At 41.7% G+C, this 16,158-nt stretch overlaps 1 protein-coding gene across 3 annotated transcripts in view; it reads left to right on the forward strand.

Moving 5' to 3' along the window:
• The window catches only part of NFATC2 (nuclear factor of activated T cells 2), a 477,760-nt gene that overhangs the window by 312,898 nt on the left and 148,704 nt on the right, over nucleotides 1–16,158 (forward strand). For all 3 annotated transcript variants that reach the window (XM_069651157.1, XM_069651156.1, XM_069651155.1), the window contains exons 7-9: nucleotides 7,561–7,616; nucleotides 10,350–10,476; nucleotides 14,138–14,833. In XM_069651157.1, coding sequence (XP_069507258.1) covers nucleotides 7,561–7,616; nucleotides 10,350–10,476; nucleotides 14,138–14,833 — 879 coding nt within the window. The remainder of the gene's footprint in view (nucleotides 1–7,560; nucleotides 7,617–10,349; nucleotides 10,477–14,137; nucleotides 14,834–16,158) is intronic.

The raw sequence follows: 16,158 nt of genomic DNA on the forward strand, positions 1-16,158 counted from the left end.
TGATGGTTTAAGTACAGGGGGATGAGCGTATCTAAGCTTACTGATGCCACCCATCTCTGAAGGTCTTCGATGAAAGTACAGGCTGCAAGATCCCGCATCGTCTGATCCCTCAAAAATCGCCAGGCTACTTGTATCTTGGCGTCAACCAGCTCCTTATCTGAAATAAGTACTACATTTTCCCCAATAGGTATCCCTTTTAAAGTTTTTAGACTTTGCCCAGACTGGGCGTCATTTGGGATGTCACTTTCAGAGTGATCTAAGACCAAATTCGTATGAGGCAACCTACCCCTCACTGCTGAATCAAGAGAGTTGGCCATCTTTAACTGTAGGGTCTTAGACAACGGTGGAATGGAACATGCACCTTTAACATCATCTTTTAGGTCATTCTTAAGATCTTTGCTAATAAGCACACGTTTAGCAAAAGAGAGTTGTTCTTGCCTCTTTTTGGCACTTGATGCCACAACTTCTGATAGCCTATTACCACTCCAATGAGAGGCAAGAGGTGATGAGTATGGGGAAAATTCTACCCTGCACGAGACATCATGATGGGTGCTAAAAAGTCTTTACCCCGGACAGGGAGCACTTTTAGCTTCCATTGGTGAGTCTGTTTCCAAATTCATGCCTGCCAATGTGTATAACCTTATTACTGGCGTAACACTGCCATTTTTTGCACTTTTGGTGCAGTCAACTCAAGTCATACATCCCCTGATGGGCGGACACTTTGGCAGAATTATAATCTAATAAACAGCCAGCAGTAGGCCACTTACCCGCCGCTGATCTGCCTGTACCGAGCACAGAGCATGGGGCTGGAATAAATTCTCAGCGGGCTCTCTCCAGACCGAACAGCAGCCTTCCGCTACCAAAATGCCATCGCATGCGAATGTGGCAGGGGCTGTGGGACTGGGCAGCTGGGAACAGGGGGGGGCTACGGCTGAGGGACATGAAGCTGCAGAAAGGTGCAGAGGTAAGGGGGCCACCAGAGCGCTTCAAACAAAATTGCCTCAGTTGCCTTATAGACCGCCCGCTCTCCTCTCTGCTCTGCTGTCACCTCGAGGGAGGTTAGAAAAAGGGACCCTAGAACTAAATAATCCATGTCAAGCCACACCGCCTAACGCGGCTGCCTCTGACACAGACATCAGTCGTAAGACACAGACATCAGACTAGGGATTCGAACCAGCGAATCCTGTACACGATTATATCCTGAAATATGCAATTTAACACTGTTTGACAGATGAGCTGGGGATGGCACAGTTGCCTGTAGAGAGGAATTGGTTCATGGCCTGCCTCTAGCAAGAGTGTGCAAAATCAAGTGCTATTAGTTCAATGTTACATTCTTATTGGACTACAGTTTCAGAGTTCTACATGGTCAGTAGGTATAAATATGCATGTAATGAATTGTGGTTAGGAAAGAATACATGAATTAGTTGATAAGAGTTTCTAAAGGTTTTCAGAAAATCTTCTGCAGAATTTTCTTACCTGCTGCGGATAATGAAACTAAAGGACATCTATAGATATGGCATCCTGGAGCTAACAGAAGAAAAACATCAGTCTGTAGGCCAAGAGTTCTCCGAATCGGGGGTTATGTGGCATTCGTCTCCATAGAGAACTGTACATCCCCCAGGAGAAGATGGAATATAAGTAGACATTTTATAATACATTTGATGGATTGTTGATGCCTAAATTGATCTAATTAGCAAATGATCTGGGCACAAAAGGCAGACCAAGGCATCTAAAGGGAAACTATTAATCACTGTTTACATGGAGTCAGGGAAAGACACTACTAGGTGCAGATCCTAGAATTCATCACACTACTAAGGATAGTTTAAATGTTTACAAAAAACATATTGCTTATCAAATTGGACAATGTATATAGTTATCAATAGAATCAGATGAGAATGGGTTTATCCAATGAATATATTTAAAGGTACATTCTCTTGATCTGCTTCAGCATAGGGAACATAATATCACACAGTAGTGACTGACCACTAGCAATGACTTTCTGGATGCAAAGAAGACGTTCAATCAGGTTAAGTAGGAATTTTTATGGAAAGGGTTAGAGTTTTCCTAAAATCCACTTAAGGTGAGACTTTATAAAACTATCCATTGGCATACAGGTCCCCAACTCTTAGTATAGATCTGTACTACTCAAGGAACCTTGGTAGAGTGGCAGAGCAGTCAGGCTTATCATAGCAGGAAGATGTGAGCTGTAGGTAAGTATACTGAACCCAGTTCATACAATAGTCCAACGAAACACTTACACTTATAATGTTATATTAAAATATATCATTTATTATATTTACAGAAGGAAGTCAGAAATGTACTTATGTCAATTAATCAACACACTTAGGAATACTTATAAATGCTTTTCAAAGGCCACTGCTTCAGTGGCAGGTGCTCACGGGACAATTGTTACAGAGTTTCACACTGATGACAGTTCTACCATATTATCGGTACGAACGCACACTCGCGTTAAGACAAATATATACAGCAATTGTATTTAGTTAGCAAAACTTTTTTGGAAGGAAAAATGTGGTTAGTCATATAGTAGCAGAGCTTAATGTTCTAGAGACACTGTATTGGCAAACTAAAGCTTTTAAAGTCTGATCCTTAACTATATGCAAAAGTCAGTTCAGAGAGGGCTTAAAGTCTTATGAAGCAGCAGAACAGCAAAAGTTCCTTAGGATACTTTCAGTCTCTAGTAAAGGATACATGAAGTGGTAACACAATGATGGAGACCCTATAAAAGTACTCACTGAAGGGCCACAAGCTGGCAGCTTCAGTCAGAGGTAAGAGTGGACACACTGGACACCTCTTAAAACACTCCAACACTCTTGTGCGACTTCTTGGTTCAAGGTAAGCAATACCTTTCATCCCACAGTAGCTTAGGCTAGAAGGAATGCTCATAGCTGGATTCTCCTCTGAGCAGCAGCGACGGACCTAGTCTCCTGATTCCTCAGTTTGTGACGAAAGGAAAGACTCTGAATGGGAATTCTCAGCAGCAGTCTTGAGAGAGGACCCTTGGCATGGATTTCTTCGGTCTATGTGTTCAGCCTGAGGTTTTCGCGCCTTTTTCTTCAGCACCAACCAAGGAAGGTATTTGCCGGATCGATCTTCTTCGATTCTGGAGTCTTGCACTCTGGTGAGGGGACTCAGATGAATTGGATCATATCTCTGGAGGTTCACCTGGAGCTCAGCAAAGACTTGCATGGATTCGGCCTCTGAAAGATGTTGCACTGCAAATGGGTCAGAGGTCTCCTGTTATTCGGAGTCTGCAGATCAGGATAGGCACAGCACCTTGGGAGATGGCTCAAATTGCAGTTCGTCTCAGAGCTGGTTGGTCCCACCAACCAAAGAGAAGGAGTCGTACTCTTCAGAGCTCCTATGTCGAGTAGAAATCAGAGTCAGGACAGCAGTAGTCACTTCACAGTGATGAAAAGGGTCTGCAGGTGTCTCTGGTCATCTTCTTCTTTGGTTGCTTCAGTTTCCAGTGGTCAACTTGCCTTTCACCTCAGTAACTGCACCTTTTATTCATTTTAAGCACACACTCTTCTGCAAACACTCTCAGCAGTTTAACGAAAGGGGCAGTGAGGCACTCAGGCAGACGTAAGGCAGGGGGGAGAATAACTCCTCCCCTACTTCCTGCCTGTCTAGACTCACTGGAGCTTAGGCGGGAACACCCAAGCGTTCCCGCCAAAGGTAAAACACACTTAGACCTCCCCCTCCCGTATTGGTAGAAGAAGGGCTAACAAAGGACAACCATGATAAAAATGGCAACAAAAGAAAGCGGCCACCATGTTGGAACATAGGTCACCCTATTGTGCTCAACCACATTGCCACCAGCCACAACTAAAGGGCTGTCTTTGTGACAGAAAAGTCACAAGAGCAGAAAAATGGGGGTACTAAGCATCCCCTTAGCACTCCACATAAGGTGGTGTGTCCTAATCTCTGAGAGTATAAAGTTTTAGGAGGGATACAATGTATCCCTCTATCCTTAAAAAAATGTAGTTAGCAAGGATAAAGAAAGAATCTCAAAGGAGAAAACAAAGGATTTCCAGCAACTCTGTCCATACAGAGCTGTGTGCTCCAAAGGATAAGCACAGATGCCATGAAATAGTGATGGAGGAACACAGACTCTATGGTACAGATATTACACAGGCAACAGAGTTCCAAAAGTCAGAGCAAGAAAGAATGAGTGGAAAAAGGCTCCACTCATTCAAGATAGGAAGAAAAAGGTCCAGATGTCCAGCAACAATTCCTGTGGGTCTCACTAGGAGAGGGGATAAAACAAAACAATGACAAATATCCCTAACAGAAAGTAATTGAAAGAATGTACATTCTGTCTCCTTTTATTCCATTGATCATATCTGTACATATACACAGAGTGTCATGGCTATACTCAATATAAATTAATGCATAATTGAGCAAGTTTCAACATATAGAGGAACCCATCAGAGATCGTCAATCACTGTGTTCTTATTTGCCATCTAAATAATGCATTTCCTATTAAGATTCAGAGAGAAGGCTGGCAGGAGGGCTCACATTTGGCATTAGCTCAAATTAAATTGTATGCATGTGAAATACTTAATTTGTCAAAAGGGCAAGTATCAGTATACTCACAACAGGTACAATAGTTAGGGAGTATGCTCAAACCTGAGAGCACAAAATTAATCAAAGCAAAAACTAGAAACTACATGCAATTTACTGGGATTCTGAGAGGAAGACTAAAATTAGAACCCCAAAAGGTGCACAGGTATTAAGGTGTCTAATCATGTATTTGCAATATATGATGTTAATTATATTCCATATGGCAAACATCAGAAAATATCTACTTTATTGGAAGAATTTTCCATTGTCCTGCATTGACCGGATCAGGAATTTTAAAATGATGAGCCTTCCACACCTTGTTCAAGACCCGTTTGGTGGATTACACCCTTTGTTTGGGCAAAGAAAGTGGGTAGGTGTGGAACGAAGAAGCTAACATGATCAATTAGATGTGGGGGAATTGCTCTCTAAAACTTTGAAGGATATTCTGTGTATCCTTCTTGCAGTACCCGAATAGTGTACAAAAGGCATACCCTAATTTGTGGTTTGACCAATATGTTTCCACATTAATGATTTTTCCCTATTAAACTCCGGGGACGTCTGATGACTAGTTGCAGGGAGTAACTGAGAGATTGAAAGATGAATTTGGATTAGTAAATGAGCTATGAGACATCTGGAATCAAGTAAGACAAAGATACATGCTTCCCCAGGCTCTCTCTCAATCTATAGTATTGGCAATCCTGAAGCCACTGACCATTTGGGTGATCAATAATGCTTAAGGTGGCAGCATGCAGATATTTTGTATTTTGTGTGACTTTATGGGAAGTCCATTCTTGAATTATTTGATCTGCTTAAATAGGAGAGGGTCATATAGAAGTTATATACATATTTAATTATATATATTTCAGGAACTGCTACATGCAGAACTATATTTCTCACATTTTGTATCACTATCTGTATTTTGCATTTAATATGTTTATTTCATATTGTGTGAACCTATCTTGAGAACAAAAGAGTGATGTACAAGACTTCAAGGACCAGCAGGGCAATTTTCAATGGTCTGGAGATGTGGTAGACGTGGAACAGAGTTACCTATATCACGCCTAGGAATTTCCCGAAGAATAAGGATTTCAGTTAATTCCTGGAATGGAGGAGCATTAAAGGGGTACTGATTGCCACAACTGATTGCTTTAGAAGTTCCATCAGCCCTCATGCTAAAATTGCTGACTGTGTGTAAATGAAGTCTAAGTAACTGATCGATAATTAAGTCAAATGTGCAATAGAAGTAAAGGAACAAAGGCACAGTTGCTACTCAGCATTGAGATGAAGAACTCCCTTTGTTTAACAAAACATTTGGCCTGAAGGTTCTGTTGAACAGAGTATTTTGTGAACCCAGTTAGCCGCACAATCAGTAATCACATGGGACATTTGATTGGGTAGGCTATTTGAAGAGACATTCAGGTACCTATTCAGTGGCATAAGGGTGTCCTGTGCAGGAGTCTTCATTTATATACGTCAGGTCACTAAAGACTTAGGGCACCTCGCAACAATATCCAGCACATGAATAACATCCAGGAAGGGACTGAATAAGATGTGGGGCCCTGTCTCGAGGCACTTTGCAAGACTGGTATTAGTGAGTGACACAGACATATTGAAGGCTGGTAACACTGTTTTTCTTGCATGAGGCGGAGAGGGGACCAAGATATCTGTACTCAAGTAATAATAATCCAAGTGATGATAGCAGCGACGATATCAGTGCACCTACTGCAGCTTAAACATTCTGTAAGCAGACACATTACTATAACCTGACAGAAAAAAAGAACTAGAGCCTTGAGAAAGTCCAAAACAATGCACAAACACACGGTAGCCATGTTCTTTCCTTTCTCCTGGACAGAACAGCAGTATGGTCTGTGTGACTATATTGCATTTCACTGATTGCTCCAGCTGACTCAGCATTGCTTGGTTTCATAGAAGACATGTCCTAAGCAGAAGAGAATCACAGCTTCCAAGGCTAGTGCTACCAAGGAACTAAACACCCCGCAGGCCTCATTATCAAAGTGTACCACCTGTACACAAGTGAAAACATCTGCGTACCCAATGGCAACATGATGGTTTCATACGTATATTTGCCATTGCGCTGCCGTAATCTTTGGTTCCAATTGCACAGCTCGTTATCGCATGGCTCTCAAGTTGTCTTCAGACATGCATGGATCACAAGAAGCTGTGACACAGCCTACTGTACACCATGTTCCCCAAGCCCCGTGCCAATCACACAAGGGCTGTAGGAATTCCCGCCACCCCAGCACCTGAAGGACCATGAAAAGGTAGTGTTCCACCCACCCAAGTGTAAAGGTCTCGCCCTGATTTCCATGACCCGACTCAAGATAACAGTCAACTAACTCTACTAGAACTGTCACACCTGAAATAAAACGTATCCTGATCATAAAACTCTGTTCAAATTGGAATTTTAATCACCAAGAAACTAAACACGGGCAATTTCCCTCAAAGGGAGCTAAACTTATCATATTTTAAATCACAATTTCGGACTAAGCACTTATACAGATTTATAAGGATTATGCTTTTAATGGCATTGTATAATTTAACAGGCTATCAGTTTTTCCTGTGTGTGTGCATATTTAAAATCAATTCGTCTTACAATGTTTTTACTTTCTTTAAGTGCCGTAGATGATTAATGCCTTGGAAACGGTGTGAATCCAATGCAAAACATTTTTTTTTAATGTCATGAGATCTTGGGTCCAACCAGATTTTACTATAACACATGTTTTCTATGTGGACTATGGAATATGTATTTTATATATTTGAGCAAGCCATTCCATGGTGGTAGCTAGAACATTTCAAACCGATCATTCATATTGTTTGTTGAAAGCTGAGTTCTCCTCCTATTCATTGCAGTCTTCAGATGTTGTGTTGCCAATATGCAACGATGGATTGCATTGATAAATATGATCAATAGGGTTAGTCCTACCTTTGGTTTGTAACCTTTTCTTATTGTTGTAGATGGTCAGCAGATTTGGGAAATGGAGGCAAATGTGGATAAAGACAAGAGCCAGCCTGTAAGTATGCAGGTCCCTTGGAATTAAATATTTAGACACATACATTTAGCGGTGTGTGACATGGTGGGAGATAAGGCCACTCCAATGTGGTTATTTCAGTGCAGCTGTATGATTTCCACGGCTTGGGTGTGCATAAAAACCTCGCTTTGGAACTTTGGGGTATTTTAAAGGTGTCAATCAAAAAATCATCAGGGAGTGGCCACATGAGCAAAGCAGCAAGTCGCAAACAGCGTCAGAGACTTTGGGTTGGGCAGAGGAAAAACAGTGGGACATCAAGGGCCAGATTACAGAAACTATGCACTGGTGCCAGTGCAAAGGTGCACAGTATGAGCACAGGGGCAAAGTTTGCCCTGTTTTTCAAAACACTGGGACATATTAGAAACCCATTGCACCATGACAAGTGCACCATGCCAAGTGCAGTTTGACATAAGCACCAGGGCAAACAGTGCCCTGGTTCTAATAAGAAATGGTATTATCGCTAGGGCAAACTTTGCCCAGGTGTAAAAATGCAATGAAAAATATCTTTGTTGCAATAGCACAATTTTTGCCCTGTTGCTTGTAATATGCCAAATGGCATCGTTTCAATGTTGGCGTAGTGTGGTTGCAAATGTGAAGAGGTACATACAGAGCATTTCACTGTATTCACAAAGATACAGTCAAATGTGGTAATTACACTGTTGCAGCGTCCTCATTTTTTATTTCATTCATTCACCCCCATTGCTTGCGATGTATGTTGCATACCCGTTGGCCTCTGCCTACCTCTCCTCCTCCCTTTGTGTCTCCTTCTGTGGCTTTTGCTCTATCTTCCTCTCCATCTCTCACAAAAGCTCTACTTTTCTCCCACACCTCGACTCTATCTGTCTTCGTCAATTGCTTTTGCAGGTATGTAAATATTGGCAATCTCTCACATTTTACTAAAATCAAAAGGACAGAGTTATACCATGATAACCTGTTTTGGTGATTGTGAGAAATGTAAGTTTGGAAAATCGGATTCGTTTGATATGCAGAATGTTCTACTGCATTAAAACTATATTAGTGCTTCATTTGTTAGAATTCATCAACGACAGAGGAGCCATCTTTGTGTTAAGCCTGAAACAATAAAAGATGGTTATTTTTACATTGAGATGTTAGTATGATCCAAATACATTGATGTGAAATAGATATGGATTTTTGCAATTACAAACATGGTATTTCTCCTGAATCAGCACACATCTAATCCTTGAATATAGGGAGGTAGACAGAATGAGTCTTTAATGTAATTTAATAGAATATTGAACAAGGTTACATTTCAAATTCTACATTTGATATCTATTATATTATAAATGCATACAAAGTTCAGGATTTAATATGGAATGATTTTCAAAATCGAAAATAATTTGCCATGTAATTGTTTTGTTACATGGATAATGGGTCACATACCCACTACCCTACTTGCATCTACCCTTGCTGATAAATATGCTATTTCCCTCTGCAATTATTACATTGACCTATCGCTTGCTACCCATTAATGCTGTTGCGGGATGATTTACAATTGCTCACCTTGCATGCTGCCTTTGCATTTTTATTTTGACATGCCACTCACTTGTTTAGTCTGCATTGATTTGAGATTTGGAGTATTTCTTGCTCATGATATATTTTGAGTAGTTGCCTAACCACACAGCCCAGCACATGTGAAAACATGTTCATTGTTAGTTCTACATTTTGCGTTTGCAATAACCATGCACATGCTTTGGGATAACACAGTGGCATACACGCTTGTCAAGTAGTTTAATACAAAGAAGGGACGCTATTAGACTTTGTACCAATGACACAACTTCCTATGCACCATATTGAAGAACCATCTTTATGGAAGAGTACTGCAGCCGAGCATATATTTCCTCTTATAAGCATTTGGCACCACTCGTCATAGTACCTATCAGTCTGCTTTTTGGTTAGATGCTGCCTGATTGCAGGAAAGTCAAATACAACATTCATGAACACATGACCTTAAGCACCCACACCAATTCCCTGGTTACCTGGTGAGGAATTGCATCTTTAAACTTTGAAAGTGCAAAACAGGTATGCCACTATCTTTCCAGAACCGGGCTGGAAATAGAGTATAACCCTCAATGATGAGAATGTCATGTATGCAGGATTGCTCTTTTTCTTATTTAGAACCTGTCAAATTATCTAAAAATGTAGCTGTGGTCATCATCTTTGTTCTTTGCAAGTGGTGCAACATCTCTAAATCCACAAGATATTTGCACTGGCTGGCAGTTTTGGGGCAATTCCAGCTTACATTGAGATGTCGGGCTCTGAAATGCCAGCTTGGTCTTCCTTGTATACATTTCTCTTGCATAGTGGCCGTCCAATACCCCATAACCACACCCTTAACAGTGTCATCAAGGCTACGCTGATTTCTCCCTGTTCAAACTCCAGTCCGAAGCAGCGTGACGTGTTGCAAACCAACAACCAAAGACCATGAATGCTCCTCACAGGGGCGTCTTGGAGCCTCATCCTGTGCCACCTTCAGGCACACATGCAAAGCCTTTCTGTTTGAGTGGCCGCATTCACTGCAACAGACGCATTCGGTTAGTGTGCATTATCATCAGCAGGTTTGTGCTATGCGCAGTTAGAAAAGCAAACATACCCTTTGGATATGCTGACCTTCCTCAAGCGATGAGTTGACCATTGACCACTAATCAGCATTTCCTTTTGCTTCGTCTGTCAATAACTATTCCCATCTCCTTTCAGAGTATGCTCTTTGTAGAGGTTCCAGAGTATCGGAACAAGCACATTCATGCGCCTGTCAAGGTCAATTTTTACGTCATCAATGGAAAGCGGAAGAAGAGTCAACCTCAGCATTTCACGTACCTCCCAGGTGACTTCACTAATACATATGAAGTGTTTGTATGTTTTGCCTCAACAATAACATGCATACCAGTTTGCTATTGAGTACACAAACGATAAGAATTAGTAAATATCCCAAATTTGGTTATCCACTTCCAAATATGTAGATCTACAATGTGCTTGTAAATTCATTGCAAACCATCTTAGCATTTCAGAAAGCATTTCTGACTCTTGCTTTGCAGAATGTTTAACCTCCAAGGTTGCACGTCTGCCTTCCTCCATCTCTCCATCTCTCCTACTCAATCATCTGACTTTTCTGTTTCTTCTTTTCCCTCTTCTCCTCCTCCTATGGCATCCTTTCCTTCTCTCTCTGAGGTAGAGGTTGCCACTCACCTACCTTGGTCTCACCATAGACCTGCTCTTTATGATCCTCTTTGTATTTCATTGACTCAAAAACTCGACCCTCTCCTTCATCTCTATCTAATTATTCTGTGTAGCACGTCTTTGTCCAGGGCCACCTTTCCTACTGAATTTAAACCTACCTCTATTCATTGTGTTCTGAAAAACCCTCACTTGACCACTCCTTGCCTCCAAGTTGCCATCTGATTGTTCTTCCCTTTATCGCTAAACTTCTTGAGTGCACAGTCTACTCTCATGTTTCTGATCATCTTAATTATTTGTCACTCCTGCCCTTATATCCATCTGGCTTTTATCCCCTTCATTAAACTAAAACAGCCTTACTCTGTCTCTGTCTATGTCTCTGATTCCCCCTCTCTGTACGATTTGCCAAACACTCTTCACTTCTCATTCTTCTAGACCTTTCTGCAGCTTTTTAAACTGGAGACCATACCATCCTTCTTCCCACTCTGTCACACCAATTTTTTCATGGGTCTTTTCTCACTTGGGTTTGCTCTGACCTCACTAACTGTACTTACTCTGTCACTCTGTGATGTGGGCGGGCAGAACAGCCATTACAGTACTCAAGTACAACCCCACTACTTATTACCTGATATCTTACACCTACCTGGATTTAGCTCAATAGTGTAAACTGGGAGTATTCGGGATTGCCTTTTGTTTGCACTTAGCCTATTTTTGCAGGTTAGCCATGTTTGCATTTGGCCCTATTGCACAGGTTAGCCATATGCTCCCTGCTGCACCCTGAGATGGGCATTGGGTAACATCTGTATTGTGTCGATCTCGGCTACCTGAGAGGGATTCTTCTGGGCAGGAAGTGTATAACACTTAGATGGATTACTCAGGACAGGAAATGTATTGCACTTAGATGAATTGTTTGGGGCAGGAAATGTATCGCACTTAGATGGATTGTTGGGGGTAGGAAATGTATCACACTTAGATGGACTGCTGGGTGCAGGAAATGTGTTGCTCCTAACTAACCACACTAACAACTCACCATTCTGCATACTCACCCTCAAACTCTGAACTAAACACAACCATACCTCTACCGCACCACAAACCGCACTCACTTCACAAAACCCGACATGAAACCAAATCATACGCAATCACACCTCAACACCACATGACAGCTACCAATGGAAAATGCACCGACGCTTAGTGACTGATTCCTCAGAACTGAAGCAGCCGACAGGATATCAAAGCTCTCTTGCTCTTCTCCCTCTCAATCCCACTTACAAATCCCCAACCCCTCTTTTCTTGCAGACCCATCAGAGTGCCAAGAGGCCACACAATGGCAACAGTGCGCGGCACAAGACCCATTAACATTAATATCAACATTAACACTTGGGCTGGTAACATTTCTCAGACTATCCCTTTATGCTACAGTGCTACTCGGATATCTGTGTTAGGTCCTTTGCTCATTTCCCTTTTCACAATTCCTTTACCATCTATTTTGTCATTTGGTTCTTCTCACTGTCTTCCTTTTCTGACTCTCTTCACTCTTCCCTCTCTGCCTGCTGACTTTCATTTCAGTCTTGCATATCAACACATTTCTTTCACCTTAATCCTTCTAAAACCAAGGTCTTATTATGTCCTGCCTGTACTACTCCACCTTCTTTGACTCCTGCCTTAGTCTCTTTTCCTCTTTGTCTTCTCTCATTATCTTCATCTGCTCGTGAGTTCGGTGTAATCTTCCTAATGCATCTTTGCTGTTGCTCGATCTTGTCACTTGCATCTTTTTACCATTGGAAAAGCGTATCCTTTTCTTACCTTTCAGGCTGGCAAACTTCTCAATTCGGCACTTCTTTTCTCTCGACCAGTTTGCTGTTCTGCTCCACTGCTTGCTCTCGCTGCTAATCACTTGGCTCCTCTCCACCCTGTTTATCACTCTGCTATTCCTTTACTGCTCTGTCTTTCTCCTCGTGATTCTGTGTATCCTGCACTGTCTTCTTAATGATGGCTGACTTTTGAATCTCATTTATTAGTTCACTTCCTTTGCATTGCATTCAAAATGTCTTCATGCCCGGTCCTCTCCCCATCTCCCTACCTTGTATCTCATTTTATTCTCTTGTCCGTACTCTCCAGTCACAATCCCAGTTCTCTTGACTGTCCCCGCCCTGTCTGGTGCTCAATCACGTTTCTGCTTTTTTCCATTCTGGCTCCCTACTACTGGAACAAACTTCCTCTTCGTTCTCTTTCCCCTTTCTCGTTTCTCGTTTTCTCACATGAAAAATAATGTTTCTGTTTCTTCTCCTTAATGTTGGTCATGTGAATTTTGAATTCTGACTATTGTACCACTCTTGTTTGTTCAGTGCTTTAGTGAAAGTGCTTTATAAATAGAAATGAATTCCAATAAAAATGTGACACCCTCAATCTGTGATTGCACGATGACTGCTCTACTACACAGCCAAATGATGCTCATGTACAACAGCTAATACAAATATCAGAAAACAATATTCAGAACTGGTATGTGAGTTCTATGTCATATCATCGACAGTCATTTTTATGATGGGTGTTTTTCTTTTGCCGAAAAAAGTCAACATTTTGTTTAAAGTATTGTTGGGGGTGTTACCCCTAAATCCCCCTCCGTCCACCTATTTTGAACTGTTCCCGACCTCCCAACTCCTTATCTGCCCTTTCACACCCCCCCAAATTGCGATGATATTTTTCAGAAAAGTATTTTCATAAAAACACCGTCTAAAAAACGACTCTCAAAGGAACAACGTCGTACCGCTATGTGTAGCATAACCCGATGGATTCCCAGTGTGGCCATACTCTTTAGCTATGCACATAGCTTGTAAAATTTCGCCTTGTTGTTTTGACTCCAAAGTAATCTGTTATTGTTATTTTGGTGCGAGTGGAGGTGTTACATTGCTGAAGGCATTGAAGCTAAATTGTTGTATGTTACTTCACAGTGTAATGCACGAGTGTGGACTTTTTTATTGCTGGCCTATGAACATGTGCATTCACACTGCAGTGGAACCAAAGTGCTGTATAATGCACAACAACATGTAACATCTAGTGTCAGGACATTTGGCATCGATACATGTAAAATAGAGCAGGAGTTGTTGACCCATGGAATAGTAAAACCAAATTCAGTTTTTAGAATGTCCAAAATATTCATGTTTACTGTGGATTTCCTGAAAACATGGCGGCATTTTATTTTCCGGAGGCGTGGATCGCAATGAGAAATGCTAATGACTATCCCATGCAATGCATAACAATTAAGTACCATTTTACAGCTGATACCGATGTTTAACATACTACTTTTATTCTAGTCCCGTCCATCAAAACGGAGCCTATTGATGACTACAATTCAACATCTGTGGGCAATGCAATACATGGTGGTCTAAGAACATTATCAATGATGTCTTATTATTCACCACATTCAGTGGTCAATGAAGCCCCTTCCTGTCTCGTGGCAAATGTGGCTGCCTGTCAACAGATGCGTTCGAGTCTATCTACTCCTGATTCGCGATATCAGGAGTTAAATGCAGCGACTGTCATCTACCAAAATAGTAAGAGCCTCAGTCCGAGCCAACTGGCCTACCAGCAGTCTGCTTTGATGGCATCTCAGATGACAGCTGCAGACGCCCACAGATCGGTACTTGTTCATGCTGGTTCACCGAGCCACTCCTCTGCTATGCATCACCACTCTCCGACAAATCTCCACTCTTCTCCGGTTATTCAATTTTCTCCAAACAATCAGCAGTTGAGGGGTGGTAACCACCAGGACTCCCAGCACATCATACACTGTGACTCCTTTGCACCCAGCGTGCAACGGCCTAGCCAAGCGCAGGTCAGTCAAGCTCAGAGGATAAGTCCAAGTCCATACCCCACAGTCATTCAGCAGCAATCAAGCAGCCCAAGAGATGCTAAAAATGTACAGCCTGCAAGTGATCAAAAAGAAACTGTTTCACCTGGAGTCACGGTCAAGCAGGAGCAGAATCTGGACCAAGCATACCTGGATGATGGTAAGATATTGTGAGCATTATAATGTACCTTTTTTGTTAGACAATCCAAAATTAAGTATCAGGCTGTTGTTGTGGACTTTCTCCAAATCAGCACACTTATTTGTGTTTCGTTTTGTAATTTGTTTAATTAATCAACCAGGTGTTTGAGGGTGGGGAAAAGCCACCTTTGGGACAGTTAAGTGCATTTTACTTATTACATTTCTAGTATTTTGATAACTAATCTGCCACAACAAAGGGACTCGATTAACACTGCATAGCGAGGACTCCCTAAGTGAAGGGACATTTTGCAATCTAGCCTTACCGTGTCCTGGAAAAAGAGTCTGAAACCTTTAGCTCTCCAGAAGTTTTCAACTACACCTTCCAGAATCCTTAACCAGAGTAGTCAAGGTGACGGATCATGGTAGTAATGTAAATTCCTTCTGTGTTGAGTGATGTATGAGTACTGTAACTGTAACTAAAAGACCTTCGGTCACATGTAACCTGCCTACTGAAATTGCTTAAAAACTCTTGTAACAAGCGCCACGATGCCTCTGGGCTGTGAGTGCGCTATACAAATGCAAATAAATAAATAAAATAAATATTTGAAGTACTAAACCTCTGGAGAGTCACAGGGTACTGTTCCATACCCTATAGCCATTCTACTGAAATCCCTTGACAAGGGGAGCTTGCCTTGCATGCTAAATAGTAGAAGTGCAAGGTGTGAAAGTGTTGGGGTTTGCTTCCGGCAAACAGTTGTCTGGTGACCGACTGCTGAAGTTTGGTGGTGATTCGACACAATCGGGAAATGCTCCACATTGGAGTACTTCATTATTGAACATAAACAGTCTAGTCACTCAATATCATCTCCGGTTAGAGGAACTGGACCACATTGACAGCGTAACTACCTTTAAGAGAAGAAGATCACCAGAGTGTGGCAAGAATAGATCACAGTTGCTTCTGTGATTCTGTGTAGACCTTTTTGCGAGGGACACTAGTGGAGGCGTAAGGCTGGGTAGGTGATTGGTTAATATTGGTCTACTGAACTGTGTATCACTAGGGAGGTTTGCTCGACATCGTCCTTCTGTTTTTGCCATAGTGGAAAACAAGGAACCTGATCCACCACAAATTGACAGTAGAAAAAAAATGTTCCAATGACATCTCTTCGATTGTATATGCAAAACCTAGATGAGCACCTCTGCTGTCTGTGTTGCGAACCTACACAATGTTTCTATTTGTTTAAACCTGGGTGCCAACTTTTCAAACCACACGGCTAACTCAGACTTTCTACTACTGAAGGGCAGAAAAAGTGAGGATTGACGGAATAATGTTTAATTTAACCCCGGTTT

This window comes from Ambystoma mexicanum, chromosome 3p (genome assembly GCF_040938575.1).
Source record: "Ambystoma mexicanum isolate Mex_15411 chromosome 3p, UKY_AmexF1_1, whole genome shotgun sequence".
In the NCBI taxonomy this organism is placed as follows: domain Eukaryota; kingdom Metazoa; phylum Chordata; class Amphibia; order Caudata; family Ambystomatidae; genus Ambystoma; species Ambystoma mexicanum.